We start from the raw sequence: 16784 nt of genomic DNA on the forward strand, positions 1-16784 counted from the left end.
TGTGACGGGGAGAGGCATCCTGGAGCTGACGGACATCTACCTCTCCCTGGGCAGGACTCCTACTCCCACCTCAGCGCCTTTCCAGCGTCTCCTCTCCCAGGAAGACTCCCAGCTCTTCCCCTGGAGCCAGGGGCTCCCAGGCCCTCTCCTCTCTCTTTCCACTCGAAGGTGCTGGGATTCCCGTAGCCATCTCTCCTCCTGTCTGCACCATGTCTCAGAAACAGAATAGGTACATTCCTTCAGCTGCAGACGTGCCCAGCACTGGGCTAAGCACTCTCCCCATATTATCTCATTTGATTCTCATGCTCTATTGCATGGGGTGAGGATTACAGACCCCATTTTACCCGTGGGAAAAAAGAGGCTCAGAGAAGGGAAGCAGCCCACAGAGGCTCTTGCTACGTGACAGAGTATGGACACCTGAGCCACTGCCTCCTCCTTCTCAGGACTGACCATGGCTCCTGACTCCTGTCCTCACTGGGGGGTGCAGCCTGCTGGGCTCAGAGCTGGTGAGCAGGTGGAATCATGAGGGTGGGGCAGGGGCTGGACAACAGGGCTGTTGTGGGCAAAGGAGGCAGGAAGCCAGGGGGCACTGAGAGAGGGTGGAGGTCCCCAGGCCTGGCCTTCCCACCAAACCCCTCCTTGCTCAGGCTGCTGCTCCTTGAGAACCGAACCTGCAACAGGCCTATGGCCAGCTGGGGACAAGCATGGCCACTCTGGGCCCTGGAGGAATTTCCAAGGCCAAGGCTGCCAGATGGGGAACAGGCAGGTCAGTTAGCCCTCAGGGACCAGAGTGACAGCCTGTGATCAAGCCCTGTGTTGCTGCCCTTCAGGTGGGTGCTGACCAGCAATGCTGACCAGATCCAGGAGGGGCCGAAACTGTCCCTTGGCTGAGCACACAGCCGATGCTTGAGCCATCAGTGAGAGCTGGAGCAGAGGGCCAGAGCCTGCTGCCAGCCCACCCGAGGCTGGGACAGCACTGCCCGGCTGCAGCGTCCACTGTAGCAGTGCAGCGGTGCTAAGCTACGGGTCAGACCAGCCAGCTCCCACAGTCGTTGAGGGGCAGCGTGGGCCCAGCCGCGGTCAAGACTGGGGTCCTGGTTGTCACACCTCATCAGGATGGCTGTTTAACTCAGTCCCTGCCCTCGGTCAAGGTCTCCCAGGAAGTGGTCAAGCCAAATCAGATCAGAATAAATCAGCAGACGAAGCACAAACGTACGTCAGGAACCCCAGCAGGCCCGAAGCTGCGGACCCAGCCTGCGAACAGCGGGGGCCACAGCCTGGGCTCCTGCCCAGTGCCAGGAGCTGTCTGTCTGAAGCCCGCCCACCCCGCGCTTCCCAGGGCCAGGAGCTTCTGCATTCCACCCCCTGCAATGCCCCTGTGGGCTGCAATAAAAATTCCTAGACAGGTAGTCAGGTCAGAGGCAGGCAGCAGGATGAGCAGGGGGGAGGAGGGTGCCTTGCCTTGCCCGGGTCCTTGCCTCCCTGCCGTGGTTCAGCTAACAAGATGAACCTGGACCCGGGACCCAGGGGGCTGGGGAGGTCTGCCAAACCCAGCCAAGCTGCAGCAGCAGCGCCAGCACCTCACCCACTGGGCAAGGGGGAGGGAGGCCTCGGGGTCAGGCAGGCGCCCGGCAACCCAGGGCCCTCGCGTCCTCCTGCCTTGCCTTCTAGCCCACCTTCCCCAGAGCTGGAGGGCCGCCAAGGCAGGGAGGTCACAGGCCTGTTCTGTGGAACATACAGCACTTCAAGCATTGCAATAATTAAGTTAAGAATTTTTTCCAAACAAAAACAGAACATGGAGATGTTGGCTAAAAACAGAGACAGGAGGATGTGTGCAGCTATGCCCTGGGGCAGCCGCATATCGTGAGGGCACTGGGAGGGTCCAGCGGGGCTTGGCAGAGCTCTCAGGAAGCACCCAGTGACCGGCTGGCTTCTCCATCATCCGAGAGAGATCCTGAGGTCAAGGTGGAGACAGCATCTGCCAGAAGCATCTCTGAGCTGCCCCTCAGCAGGTGAGGACAGGAGGCCTCTCCCCTCCCCTGCCCCATGGTAGGACCCTGCCTAGGCCACAGTGGCCCCTCATTCCCTCAGGATGTGACCCAGTGATCTTGATCTCATTAGAATCCAGCTGACCCTGACCTTCAAATGGTTGGGTAACCTCAGAAGGTGAAAGGGCCAAGTGCTTCCATTCTGAAAGAGAAGCCCCAGGTCTATAATTGCTTGTTAAAGGCCCAGAAGGTTCCCGGGACACAGTTCCCAACGTCACTCTCTGTCTCCCTGACCTTTGCCATCTCTAAATACTCCATGAAAAGAATTTAAAAGTCTCAATGTCTTTCTTCCCAACTGAAACACACACTCGGCTGGTTCACTTTTTCTGCTTAGCCCGTCTCAACACCTCTCGTGAAGTCCTGCTCTGCTTCCCTAGTGCAGAGTTAACACGCACTGACCCACGCACACAAGGGTTAAAGCCCGTCCACTTGCCACCGACACCCTCTCCTGGGCAACCAGTCTGCTCTGAGCTTGTGGACCTAGTAGGGTGTGTGTGGCAGGTGGGCCAGACAGTCCCATGCCTTCTGTCCTCGGAGCCTCAGCCTCTCCACCTGGACAAGGGGTTTGGTGGGTGCCCCAGGATGGCACGTGGCACTACTCGTGCACCCAGCAGGCCCTCAGTGGATCACAGTGGTGAAGTCCCAGAGGTCAGGGCTGCCTATGGCACGGCGGTTTCACAGAGGAAGAACCAGGGCCTGGGAGCCACAGGGCTGGAGCCCCGACTCTGAAGGGCAACCTAACTCTGGGCCCTGTGCGTGCACACATCAGTGGCGGGCTCCAACCCCCAGAACGCCGCTCCGTTCTGCGGTCCACGCTGTCTGGAGGAAGGCAGCCTCAGTCCTCACCACCTCTGAGTAACACCTCCTAAGACATGACTCATACCTGTCTGGGGTCACCCACATCCTCGTTCCCTGCACAGGAATGTGGGCCAGGTGAGAGGGGAGGGCGGTGGCTCCAGGCTGGCACTGGCAGCTGTTGGGCTGCAGAGCCCCAGAAGTGCTGGAGCTGCTGTGACTTTGAGGCTGTGCCACCACCCTGAGTGTCCCCCCCACCAGCTGGGGCTGGGATGTGTGCCCAGCCCTGGGCACCTGTTCATGGGACTCAGATTCAGTTACAAAGTGTTTTCCCTCAGAGGCACCTGGATCCCACCAGGGGCCCAGCTTTGCCTTTCCACAGCCCTCTGCCCTGTTTAAAATGGTTACAATGCAATGCTCCACCAACAGAAGCCCCTGCTGATACATGCAGCCACTGGGCGGGGGTGGGGGGATCAAAGTCCCCAAGAGACCAGACCAAAGCACACGCAGTGCAGCTCCCTGTGCAGAATCTGCCAATGAAAACATCCTCTCTAGTGAGGGGCCCAGGCTCCTCAGGGTCTCTGGGGGCAGGTGCTGAGTTGGGCAGAGGCCTCACACCTGGATCTGGGCCCTGGCTGTGCACACAGCTGCCCAGATGCTCAGGAGGGCGCACCTCGGGCCCTGAACTTCCCCTCCACAAACACCAGGGCTCCTGGGGGGAGGAGGAGGGAACCTTTACCTCCCAAGGCTTCCTTGTCCCTATGGGACCCCTGGGGTCAGAGAGGCCCTTCTTACAGAGCAGAAAATTAAGAGAAGAGAGGGAGAGGGAAGGGAGATAGAGGCGAGCCAGGGCTCCTCTGGGCTCTGGGGACAGAAAAACCTCAGGTTATAGAATGTTCCCCTTGGACCTGGGGCTCCAGCTCCTGTCCCAGCTTCTCTGTGATTCTCAGTCCACCTAGCGTCCAGTGCCCTGTGGGTCACGGTGACCCTTCTCCCTTCAGCTGCAACCTGACACTGGAGGATTCCTGCTGCCTCCTGCTCTGAGCCTCAGGGATCACAGCCTGGTGACCCTTCCAAGAAGGGACTGTGTGGAGGAGGGGCAGGTGCCCAGCCAGCTGAACAGGACACGGGCCCAGCTGGGAAAGTCCAAGAGGGCAGAGGCGTGGGGAGGCCAAGTGCAGCCTCCCTTAAGCCCAGTGACAGGTGTTCTGAGGCCCAGAGGAAGGTGGGGCCATCCCCACATGGACAGGCGAAGCACAGGCTTTGGAGTCCCACAGCCCAAGTTTCAAGGCTCTGCTGCTGGGTGCTGAGGGAGCTCTGGCAAGGGACTTAGCTCCACCTCCTCAGGTGGAAGGGGCTGCTCTGAGGATCAGAGCGGGCCTGCAATGTGCCTTGTGGGCACCTGCTACCTTCCACAGGAATGGCGAGGGCTGAGAGAGCACCTTGGAGGTGGTGAGCACTGAGAAAAGCCTTCAAGTACACGCAGCTGCAGGGCGTGGGGTTTGTTCTCTAAATCCTGACAGTCTCCCAGATTTCCGAACCCACCCCCACTCACCTGAGTCTATTCTGGGGAGACCCCAGGGCTCACTCTCACTGGAGTGGAAAGGGCTGCTGCTTAGGGAGGGCTCCAGACCTTTGCAGAAAGAGGCAGGTGAGGAGGTAGAGGCATCGTGCACAGCTGGGTCTGTGACCCTGGTTTTAAAGTGAAGGCTCAGGGGACTGAGAAATTGCAGAGTGGTTAGATCTCACTCCATATCTAACCGTGATCTAGCAAGATCTTTGCTCTCCATTGCACTGGAGGCTACCTTACCAGAGGGCTGCGGGGTCTCTGATACATGCTTGGAGGGGGATCCAAGCCTGAGCACCGGCCGTAGGGCTAGGTCATCCGCAGGGGATGGAGGAGGAGCAGCCTCGGGATCACGGGAGGATTGCCCTGGCTTGAAAGCAGCCCAGAGGGACTCCACAGGGACAGGAGCAGCAGGAGGGAGGAGGTCCTAGATTCTGCACGCAGGGACAATTCCTCCTCCTGCCAGTGTGTCTTCAGCCTCTGTTGTTCTCTCAGCCATTTCTCTGTGCAAACAACTTCTAGTTTTCCTGTGAGGCCTGTCTACATCCTGGATGGCCCATAGATTTCATCACTCAAGCCCACAGAACACCCAGAGCACCACCTCTGTAAAGATTTGAGCCCAGCCAGGATGGATGTTGCAATTGATTAGCAATGTCTGCCACGGGCAGCAATCACAGTGCCGGGTCGAATGCCGTGCACTCAACACCCCGATCTATACTCTGGAAGCCTCAAAGCAGCTTGATAAATCCTGATTGGATCCTCCTCTAACTACAGGGTTACCAGCACATTTCTCTTCCAGTGAACTTCCTCACAGCCAGTACCTGGACAGCCAAGCTCTGCACTTGGCCCCAACCTAGGACATGTAGATACAAAAATACCCAAGCCAGGTTTTCATTCAGTGTGCAAAGTAGGGGATGCAGGGAAGCTGGGCCAGAGGACCAAGCTGAGGAGGGACTCCAGGAAAGAAATCCCAAGGAAACACCCTCAACTAAACTCAGGCAACTGAGGCCAGGCACTGACAGGCAGAGCCTGGGTTTATTTGGACAAGTGGAAGCTGGACCTATAATCACACCTCTGGGCATGTGGCAAGCAACTCTAATTACCCTCTAGATGGGAGGACAGTGACAATTTTATTTGGGGCCCAAAGCAACTCATAAAATTATGGAAAATCAGTAGCATTGCACGTAAGTTCATACACCCTCCAGAATTTTGCAAAGACCTAACGACTGTCTTTGTTAAGAGAGACAGGAGGTGGGGGTGGCCCTGTATACTTAAGCCTAGATGACTAGATGATTCCATGGTGGATCCACTCAACACTAGATTGTCAAAAAGGCAACGGTCTCTGCACTTGTGACTCACTTCAGACTCCCCTCCAGGTCCTAGGGAGAGCCCTTAGTGCCAGCCTGCCCAGAGACCACCACCCACAAGCCTGGGGAGACACACACCTGGACAGGAGGTGCATTTGCTGGATCTGTGTTCAAGAGTGGCATCTAAAGGGGCTGGTGGCATTTAACCAGTCATTTCAACAGTGTAATCAACACCCCCTCCTCCACCCTCTCCATATGCCCACCTCTTTCTCCCACACCATAAATAGATTAGAAAAACAGTTTCCTCCCGTGGCCATGACCCCATAGGCTGCTCAGCTCAGCCCCAGTGAATCACCCTGGCTCACCGCAGCGGCATTCTAAACTGACTGCAGGGTAGCGAGGCGGCACAGACACCAATAAATGAATCACACCTTCCGCAAGACCAAACCTTTGGCTTTTACAGACACCAATTACAAAGGAGAAAGAGAAAGAACAAAGAAATTACTCAGGGTGTTTGCGCAAAGTTGATTCAGAGGTTTACAGAATCATCAGCAACTGAGTTGCTGTTAGGAAGGCCACCAGTGCCTCGGCCAGGGGCCGTGCTGCCCCTGGGACTCCCGGGTCAGTGGGACGGGAGTGGGGCAGGTCCCAAACTCTTGTGGGGTTCTCAGGCTGGATTGGACCCTCTCCCTTTCACTTCTACCCACTTCTGGAGGGTCACTCAAGACTCCCATTAGTCCTTCCCAGGCATAGCTGCCTGAGCCGGCAAAGGTGACCAGGACTTGAGCACCTGCGCTCAGCCGCTCTCTGCAGGGACTCAGAGTTCCTTGAACAAGGCAGCCGAGATGGAAGGGAGAGCCTGTCTCCTGGGATCCTGAAGCACTCACCGCACCAACTTGCCCAAGCACCTGAATCACATGGAACTCTGCTGCCAAGTTTGCCCCTGGGCCCAGGGTGTCCCAATCCCGTGGGCAGCCTGGTGCAGGAGGGGATGAGACCCAGCTGACACCTGACTTGCCTGCCAGCGCCCGTCACCCCCCATGGTGTACTGAGCGCCACTGGCACGGAGCCCAAGCTGGGGCGGGACGGATGACTTCTTTCCTGGCCTCAATGCAGGACTCCTGAACCCTCGCTCAGGAACACGCATGGCAGCTAAGCTCAGGGAGGAGTCCCTTCCTGGAGACCTCGTCGCTTTGAAAGCCTCAACCCAGGACCTGGCAACATAGCCTCCTGCCCCGCGGGACTGTCCCATGGGCCAGGGGAGGCAAGTGGGGGGGCACAACGTTCCCTCAACATTGAGCCCAGGGAGCAGCGGGCAGTCAGGCGGCTCAGACCACTTGGCTGGAAAACCCTGGGGACAGGGTGGTTCACGTTGCCAAATCTTCTGGGAAATGACTGCCCACTGCCCTTCTGCCAAGGACAGAGCCTGGGAAACTGACCTCACCTGCCAGTGGGACTCAGGGTGAGGCTGGGAGGAGGCAGGAGCACTGAGGCCTCCGGCCCCGGTGGACAGAGTCACACATTCCCAGCTAGTACACGTGTGTGTGCACACGTGTCCTAAAACACAGGCACGCTTACACATGTGAAGATGCCATTTCACAGAACATTTTTACATTCTCAGGCACTGACACCCTAACAGATGACTGTGGGATTTGTCACTTTCACTCCAAGCTCTCAAAGCCAAGAGTGGACACATCACATCCTAGTGACCTGAGGGACCAATAGACACTCTTCCATCTCTGATCAATGAAATCAATGACAACCTATCAGTGACAACAGAGGCCATCCCTGACAGACCCCACCAGAAACCGCACTTTACCCAACAACACCCACACCCCCAGCAGCTGAGGAGGACCACACGCCTCTGCGCTGCCCCAAGAAGGCCACGCTAACAGCCCAGCCAGGACCCACACAGCCTCCTGCCACCCCCGGCACCCATGTCAGGGGCAGACTACATGGGACACTTTCTCAAAACTTGAACTGCTTGACTGTTCAGAGGGCTGGGGGCAGCCCGGCACTGCCACCAAGAAGCAGCAGGAGGTGTCAGTTCTAGAGGACAGTGGAACTCCAAGGGTCACCTCGAGGAGACCAAATGCAAGCCAGCTCCAGGTACCCAGATGCCAGAGCCCAGGGGGATATGAAACTTGTGACCAAATAACTAAAGGTCTCTCTTCTACCATCAGAGCCACTTCCCAAGCCCACGGGTACAATGACAAATGGTTTTAGTCAAAATCCACGAGAAGGAAAAGCAAAGCAGTCGCCGCATTTCCCAGCGCTGGACACCCTCCCACATCACTGCAGGCCACTCTGAGCTGCCATCTTCTAAAACAAACACATATTAGAAATTACAGGAAGATCCGAAGGCACGTGAGTCACGTGCGGCCTCTCAAGGTCACATCTGAGCAAAGGCAAGCTCCACTTGAGGCTGCCAAACCCTTTGGGGAAGGAGAGTAGCCAACACTGCTCAAGTCCACAGTGATGTGTGCAGGAAGAGTCACCCTGGAAACCCTCTCTCCGGGCAGGCGGGGGCAGGCCCTGGCAATGCATTTTGTGGTCCTGATGCCCCCGCCCCTCCGGGCGGAAGTGGGAAGGCACAGGCCTGCATCCTCTTCTGCACCAGCCCTGGGCTGCGTTTGGCTGTCTCGGAGCTGGTGGGTAGGAGGCGAAGGCACAGCTTCCTGCCGCTGATGGTAGAAACTTCTTCAGCGCATTAAAAATAATACTTGGTGCCAGGGGGGTTTGTCATAGCTTCAGCGAATGTCCTGACAACTCTTCACGGTGGGTGCAAACGCCTCCCCCCACTTCAGAAGAGCAAGTGCAGGCGTGAGAGGGACTGATGGTTGTCAAAGTCCGTACCTCATCCATGTCCTGCCTTGCTGGGAGCATCTAGGAGCCTGCCTGCCTGCCTGCCCACCCTGCCTATTTCTTTACCTCACCAGATGCACATGAGATGCCTACCAGACAGGAGGCAGGGGCTTGGCGACTGGAGGGAAATAGACAGACGCAGCACAACTGTCTACATGGACTCGCAGCTACTGCCAGGACAGTGTGACCTGGAGAGCCACCAGGAGCTCCTGGACACCAACAGGAAGACCAGTGGGGGGACCTCCCTGCACACACTCCTCTCCACTCCCTCCCTGAAATGGACTGGCACGTCCTTGATGTCTCAGAGGGGCCAAGTTCACCTGAATCACATCAGCAGGCATATGACAAATGCTACCCAACACTCGAGCACCGAAAGATGCTCTGTGTCCCACAATGTCCCCATCAGGCCTCGATTTGGTCCCTCCAGGGGTGGGGTGTATACCAGCCATGCACCCAGCAACCACGGAGACATCTGTTGATGCCGGTGTCCGGATGTGCCCAGGCGCTGGAGGTAGACTCTGGCTCCTTACGCAGACTGACACGCACGTTTCCAAGGAACGTCAGCCAGTGCCTTCTGGAGTGGACCCAGCTGCCTGCTCGGGGGTGACAGAGCTGTCAGCATTCTTCCCTAACGGACGGGCCAAGATGGACAAGACCTAAAATACCACTGCAATGGTGAGGCTTGCAAAGCAGCCCGGGGCACAGGGGCTGGGCGTGGTGTGCACGAGGTAGTGCACAAGCACGGGCTATGGGGCCAGGGAGCCTGAGTGTGAGTTCAGCCTCTCACCAGTTCCTGGCTCTGTGACCTGGAGCAAGCGTCTTACACTCTCTGGGCCTATATTTGCAGTTGGTGACAGCAATGGCTTTGCTCACAGAGTTGCTTTGAAGACTGAGAAAAATTGGTCACTAGTGCCTGGCACATACTAACTAATGTCTCCACATCCAGCTAGGGAAAGCAGGAGAAGGAAAAGTCTACCAGGCACTTGGGAACAGAAGAGAAGCCACTCTGACTCTCAGAGAGTGCAGAGATGTTCCAAACTTTCCCAGGCTCACCTGGCAGTGCTGAAGCTCCTGCCCCCATCAGCCAGCCGTTCTGTGATTTTTTCCCAGCTTGGTGACAGACGCTTCTGCCAGTGACTGACAAGACCCCGAAGAGACCCCAGAAGTGTCAGGGTTTGGCTTTGTAGTGTCACCCGATGGGAAAAGAGGCTGGCTGCTGGCTGGGTGTTGCCATGGCTTCCCGCAGGGTGCAGCCCACCTGGGGGAGAAGGCAGCAGCAGTGTTCAGGGAGGAGTGGAGGGAGGCTGCAGAGACCAGGTCCTGGCCGAGACGGTTGGCTCTGCATGGACGCTCACTTCTGAAAACCTGAAAGTGACCCCCAAACTGGGAATCTCAAACCATCACAGGTTTCTGGGCTTTCTGTTCCTGGTTGCTTTGTGGACTGGAGCAGCGAAGTACCTGAACGTGGGGTGGTGCTGATGGCACCACCCTAGCTCTGTGCTTCTTGCTCCCCTCCCAGCCCCTGGGCACCAAGGCTGCTGGTATGGAGGTCCCCGAGGACAGCCCCAAGGCCTCCTGCACCAGGGGTGGGCAGTTGGGGTTTTGGCGGCTCAGTCTGCGCTGGGCCTGGAAAGATGTGGAAATGTGACACGAATATCCAACGACCTCCACATTCAATGTCGGGGTCTCCAGGTGGGCCGCTGGTTGTAGCGTTCCCAGCTGGTCCCAAGATGGGGAGCCCTTTTCCTGGTGAGAGTGGTCTCATTAGGCAGTGTTCCCGGGGGTGGCCTCCAAGGACCAGGCAGAATGGCCAGTGGAGTCTAATCCACTGCCATCCCCCACCAATGAACTGTCTCAGCAGGGCCACAGCCCTGGGGAGGATCTCTGAACACCAGAAACAGCATGCACCCGGCATCACTGGGACCACACCGCACAGCCATGCCCAGTGACGGCAAGTTCAGGATGTCCATCCTTCTGACCCTTGGTCACACTGCAGGACAAGCCACTAGACAGGGCAGACTGGGTCTGTGAGCAGTTTTTTTGTTTTTTGTTTGTTTGTTTTGGCAGTCCTAGGGATTGAGCGCAGCACTGCTCCACCACTGAGCCAGGGCACCAGCCCTTTTCATTTTTTATTTCAACACGCGTCTTGCTCGTTGCCCAGGCCAGCCTCAACTTGCGATCCTCCTGCTCAGCCTCCTGAGGAGCTGGGCTGACAGGCGTGCACCACCATACCCACGTTGCGGGCAGGTTTCGTAGGGCCTCTCAGGGAGGAGGAAAAAAAGGAACTGTCACTATTTAAAACCCAGAAGTTTAGGGGGCTTGGAGTGCAGCTCAGTGGCAGAGCACTTGCCTAGAGTGTGCCAACACCCTGGGTTCCCAGCTCAGCACTGCAAAGAAGCACTAAATAATCATAATAACTCTAGGAGCTTTACATCAAAATCTAGCCTGCTGGGTCCCTGGAGCTGAAAGACCTGGCCACATGGGGCCCACAGGCAAAGAAGAGCTGAGTGGAAATAGGAGCCCCTTTATTTTATTTTATTCTATTTAATTTAATTTTTGCAATAGTGGGGATGGAACCAGGACCTTGCCCATGCCAGGCAAGTGTTGTACCAGAGTGCTGGTCCCCCAGCCTGCAGGAACCCCTTTAGACAAGACTCACCCCAGCTCCCTGAGGTGCACCTCAAAGGCAACTGAGTTTCCCCGGAACCCTGCCCTCCAGCTTCGGGCAGCCCTGACCAGTGCGGTGCCACCCTCATTGCTCCATGAAAGCAGGCGCCGCAGATACTCGGTCCTACACGTGTCCCCACCATGCCTGCGTTACACAACACCTTTTAAAAGCAAAGAGGAGCCTTAGCTTTGATCCCCTCTCAGCCTGTGCATCATACAGGAGCCTGGGGCTGGCCAGACGACAGCCTTCAAAGTTCAATCTGTAGGAGTTGCTTCCCTGTGGGCAGGATTCCAGGTGCCCAGCTCTGTGGAGTGCAACTCCCGAGGAGAGGAGGCCTCGCAGGTCCTCTGGCTTGGGCCCTATACCCCACCCTGTGCCTGGACATCTCCTTACTTTATGACTGACCACATCATGGACATCTCAACACTCTGGTCCTGCAGTCCGAGCACCACTGAGCTGGCGGCTCTTGGGGGACAGCCCCCTCACTTTCCTCCTCTTCTGAAGGTGGAGCACACGGCTCTGCAGGGCTTCCTGGGGAGGCACCCTCTCTTTCCTCTTTCTCCCCTGCATACCTAGATGTTTTAACCATCTCCAACCCAAACTGAATCTGGTAGAGAAGGCAGGAAAGGTGGGGGGAGCTGTGAGTATGTGAGTGTGCAAGCACCGGTGTACGTGTGTGGGCAGACGCAGTCTTCTACGTCTTGACAAATACCGACCGGCCCTTGACCCTCTGCACAGCGCGGCTGGGACAGTGAGGTCCCCTGGGAGTCTGCTCTCAGAGCACAGCCACAACACTCAACTCCCTGGTGGCACCATGACCTCACACTCAGGCAGCCAGGAAGCTGGCAGGCAAGAGTCCTGCGCAGAGGCCCAGGGCAGAGCAGCTGGCTGACACCCATGCCTTCCCCTCTCCCCTCGTCGCAGTGAGAGCCGGAACTTCATCTTCAGAGGCGCCCCTCCTTCCCTCCTGGCACACAACAGGTGCTCCCTAAAGGCTGAGTGGATAAGTGGCAGGTGCCAACTTGGAGAGTGAGCTTCCCCCGGCCTTTACAGGGACTAATTTCTGAAGGGAATCAAGGTCCATCTCTAGCAATCAGCAGTCTGACTCTTGGGGAACCAACAGCTAAGTAGACAGTGGTTGCTGGGCAGGGGCACCAACCATGTCTGGAGACACCTTTGGCTGGCAATTGAGAAGAGTATTGGCACCAAGCAGGTAGGGGCCAGGAGTGCTGCTAACACCGTACTGTGCAGAACAGCCTTTCTCTGTCACCCAGCAGAACTTATCTGACCCAGAAGGTCCTAGTGGAGAGGCGGACAGACCCTGGGTTCAGGCAACGACAAAACCTGGGCAGCTCACACCAGATCCGCCAAATGGAGAACTGGTGTCCCGTGAGTTTCTAAGGTTTTGAAGCATTTTTTGGAACAGGTTGGAGAAGAGAAATCAGAGGATCAAGGGCCCCAGCTAGATAGCAGTGCTGACAAACAAGACAGCCACTGTAGGTGACGGCACTGAGGCAGGTCCAGGGCAGGGGGCACCCTCCCCAGGGGCTAGTGCAGTGTGGCCCACAGTCTGGGTTGTCTAAAAGTGTGGTTGGCATCTACCTGCCATCAAGATTCAGGCTGGAGAGAGACAGGTTACTTCTGAGAGCTTCAGCAGAACTGAAAAGAGTGTCAACAGAAATGTGAGCCAGGAGGACAGCTTCCTCCAAAGTGCCCAGAAAGTCCTCTAGGGCCACTTCACTCCTGCAGGTGGCTTTGAATCCTTGGACCCCTGGCTCTGTAAAAGAACTGTATTATTTTTTCATTGTGTGCTTTGGGAACAGTGAATTCCACCTCTCAATTATCCAAAAAGTGGGATCACAGGAATACCTAATTAAAACTCTCCTGCTCCCAGGTTCAAGGTGCATCTGCTCTGGGTCCCAAGTCCCCAATTCAGGAGGTAGAGGGTGCAGTCTGCATAAATACTGGACCAAACTTGGGATGAAGGGGGCCTTGGGCAACGCTTTGCACTGCTGACTTCCCTCATCTCCAAGCCAAGGGTGCAAAGCCCAAGCTCACCAAGGATCTTCCCAGGTCTGAAACTGGGGCAGCTGAAGGCCACACAGGGGAACCCACTGGTAGGGAGGGAGCCCCGAGCCAGACCTGGGAGAACAAAGGCTGAACCTGGGCAGACTGTAGAAGTTTAGATTTCACCCATCCTGGCCTCACCTTTCAGGTGAGGAAAACAGGCTCCGGATGGCTTAAGGGACCTCAGAAGTCAATCTCCTTTTGCAGAAAGTTTTTTTTTTGTTTTGTTTTGTTTTTTAATAAAAGAACCCCATGGACACTGCCTTGAGGCCCAACTCCAAATCTATCTTCAAAGTTCTACAAGGGCTACAAGTAGCTCCCAAGACGTAGGAGGTGGAACTCACCAGCCCTTATTAGTTTCTCCCCTTTCTTCCTTCCATCCTTCCCTCCCTCTCTCCCTTCTTATCTTCTGTTGTAAAGAAACTCCAGGGAACCAGAGGCCTTAAGGCTCCCCAGCCCAGCCTTTCAGGGAAATCTGATTAACACTTGCAACAAACTGTTACATTATACCCAAGTATTAAAGATGTGTTCCCTCCCTGCCTTGAGGCCTTCTTCCCGGAAACACAGGGAGGACCTAATTGGGACACCCAGGGATAGGTCACCACCTTTTCAAGCACTAACCTCCAGGGTTCCCCTCAAAGAGTGTATTTGGGAAGTGCCCAGAGCCCAGGCAAGGGGTTCAACATGACACTGTGGTGCTCATGAAGCCTGAGAAGGGACAGAAAGAATGACCGGGAAGTAAAGAGAGGACAAAACCAGAACATTCAACTACACCTAGATCCTGGAATGTGGCTGACAGGTGATGTGAACTCCGTGTTGGGGAGCTTCGTCCCCCAGGCAGCTCCCTCCCCCAAGGCAGCTTTATCGAGTGGGAGAAGTAATAAATAAGGCAGCAAGGGTACTGAGCAGCCCGGAGCAAGGGCCAGCCTCTCCCCAGACCAGTGCCAACATACTTTAATAACATCATGATGCATTTCATGACCCCCCCCCCTCCCCCAGTGCACAAATGGCCTCTGGGAAGCAATCGAGCCTATGCAAGCCACTTCCCCAAACTCTGGCTCTGGGCAGTTTCTCCTGGACCTCCTGGTCTGCACAGGTCAGGTGGGGTGGGGGTGGGGAGGGTGGGTAGAGAGCCCAGTTTTCAATTTCAGGATGGGCCGGAGTGGGTCAAGGGGTAGAAGGACCCATTACTGAAGCCTGGCCACTCTGCCCCTGCCAGGCTGGTCATGGGTTATTTTTACTTCTTGCACCTCACTATACAGGTTCAGGGGCCCCAAACTGTGGCAGCCGCCTGCGGAAACTGGCTTATGAGTCACCTAGCGACTGCCCTCATTCCTAGTGACTGCCCTCGTTCCATGACAGTTGCCCGTGGGCTCCTGGTCCCAACTGGAAGAAGGCTGCCATCAGCAGGGAAGAGCTGTGTCCCTGTACCCAGGGCGCTAGGGGACAAGGAGGAGGAAACTATAGCTCAGGGAGGCAAAGGGTCCCCAAAAGAGTGGACCAGGGGAGGGGATCTATATTAGAAGTCAGAACCAAGGAGTAAGGGTTCAACTCCCCACCCAACCTAACATCCACCTGGGTGGGCTACTGAGGAAGGAAGCAGAGGGTGTTTGCTCAGCTTCCGGTTGTACAGGATGCGACTAGCCCAGGATTCAACACCTGCTCCCCACCCACTCCTAATCCACTGCCCCCTTCTGGGGCAAGGCAGTCCCAACCACAAAGGTCCCAAACTTTGACTCATTTGTAACCACGGTCCCAGCCAGACTGAGCCAAGCTGTCCAGACAGAGGCTATTTATAGGTGCGCCGGGACACAGACAGTCACAATGGCACGAACTGGGGATCCACGTTGGGCCAGAGGCACCGTGGCTAAGCCCTGGACCACAGACACCTGGACATAATTGGTCCTTAGATTCAGCAGATCTCAGACCCCAGGAGATGCACACAGGCAAGAGAATGGCTAGATCCCCCCCCCCCCCCCGACACAGGTGCTCAGGGAGACTAGGAGACACACTCCTGGGACTCCCTCAGACCCACGGACAACCCAGAGATGCACGGAGACTCCTGAGACGCCAAAGCCCCAGAGAGACACGCCGAAGCGCACACCCCATGGACACACCAAAATCCACTCTCTGACACCGCGACGCAGCGCCACAGACACTCCAGACACACACTGCGGGCCCCAGACACTTCACAGACCAGACAGTGTCTCACACGGCCGCCCCCCCCCCTCCGGCCAAAGTTGATAAAGAGCCGGCCTAATTGCGCCAGTGCGACAGCCCCTGAGGGAAATAATATTTAAACTTCACGGATTCGGCCGCCCCAGCCCTCCCGCGCCGCGCGCCGCCGCTGGGCCCCGGGTCCGAGTCCGGGCGGGCGGGGCGCGGGCAGCGGGGGGCCGTGCCAGGCTAGCAGCGCCGCGGGACAAAGCCGGGCCGGACGCCAGCTGCCGCGAGCCGGGAGGGCGCGCCCGGGACGCGCCGGGCGCAGCCGGGCCGCCGGGCGCACTGCCCGAGGGGGCGCGCACCTCCCGGGCCCCAGCCCGCAGCTGCGCCCCGACACCGGTCCGAGTCTGATGGGGCCTCCGGGGAGGGGGCGCAGGGTCACTCACTGATCTCCATGCTCTGGAACAAAGAGCGTTTGCAGTTGCACGTGCAGGAGACATTGGGCTGCCCGGCGGCGGCGGTGGCGGTGCTGTTGACCCCCATCAAGCGGTGCATGGACGGCGCGGCGGCGCGGCGCGGGGCGCGGGGGGCGCGGGGGCGGCCGGGGGGGGCTCCGGCCTGCGCCCGATGCTCGGGCCCCGCATGCAGGAGGCGCGCGGCGGGGGAGGTGCGCCCCGGCTCGCCCGGCTCGGGTCGCCGCCAAGTTCCCGGGGCGCCTCGGGGCTCAGTGCGCTGGGCCGCGCTCCTCCGCGCCCCGCGGCCGCCGCTCGGCAGCCCCGGGGGCGTCGGCAGTGTCCGCGGGTGGCGTCCGGAAAATGGGCTGGCAGCCGGGGCGCGCGGTGCCGCCGGGGCTGAGCCGCTGCCGCTGGCTTCCCCCAGCCGAGCGCCTCCGCCGCCGCCGCCGCCTCCTCCTCATTCAAGTCCAAGGAGATCGGGTTTCGCTCCGAGACCGCGGTCGGAGGCAGGCAGACGGTCTGACGTCAGCGCTAGACGGGGCTGCCGGTTCCCACCGCGCGGGGGCCGGGGAGGGGGCGCGCGCTGCGCCAATCCCCGCCGAGGTTCCCCCGCACCCCCTCCCAGGCCCGGGGGGCGGGGTGACGGGAAACGGGGCGGGCTCTTAAAGGGCCAGAGCTTGGCGGCCGGTGTAGACCCGGGACCCGCGCAGCGAAGGAGGGGCACTGTGCGCCCTCCCAACTGGAGTCAGCTCGGATCTCCGGTCCCGCACAGAGGGCGTCCCCACGAGCGAGACTCGCGGGAGTTGCTCGCGCCCTCCCCCCCACTCTCACCCCTGAGGTCCCTGACCC

General features: G+C 58.0%; 1 protein-coding gene across 2 annotated transcripts in view; it reads right to left on the reverse strand.

Moving 5' to 3' along the window:
* PMEPA1 (prostate transmembrane protein, androgen induced 1) overlaps nucleotides 1-16554 on the reverse strand; it is a 49875-nt gene extending 33321 nt beyond the window's left edge. The window contains exon 1 of one of the 2 annotated variants that reach the window (XM_081289837.1): nucleotides 15927-16554. In XM_081289837.1, the coding sequence (XP_081145963.1) occupies nucleotides 15927-16035 (109 nt within the window). In that variant the 5' untranslated portion in view covers nucleotides 16036-16554. The remainder of the gene's footprint in view (nucleotides 1-15926) is intronic. The other variant, XM_081289836.1, reaches the window with a different exon arrangement.
* Between the last annotated feature and the right edge of the window lie 230 nt (nucleotides 16555-16784).

Source organism: Spermophilus citellus (assembly GCF_964194105.1).
Source record: "Spermophilus citellus genome assembly, chromosome: 4".
Lineage (NCBI taxonomy): Eukaryota > Metazoa > Chordata > Mammalia > Rodentia > Sciuridae > Spermophilus > Spermophilus citellus.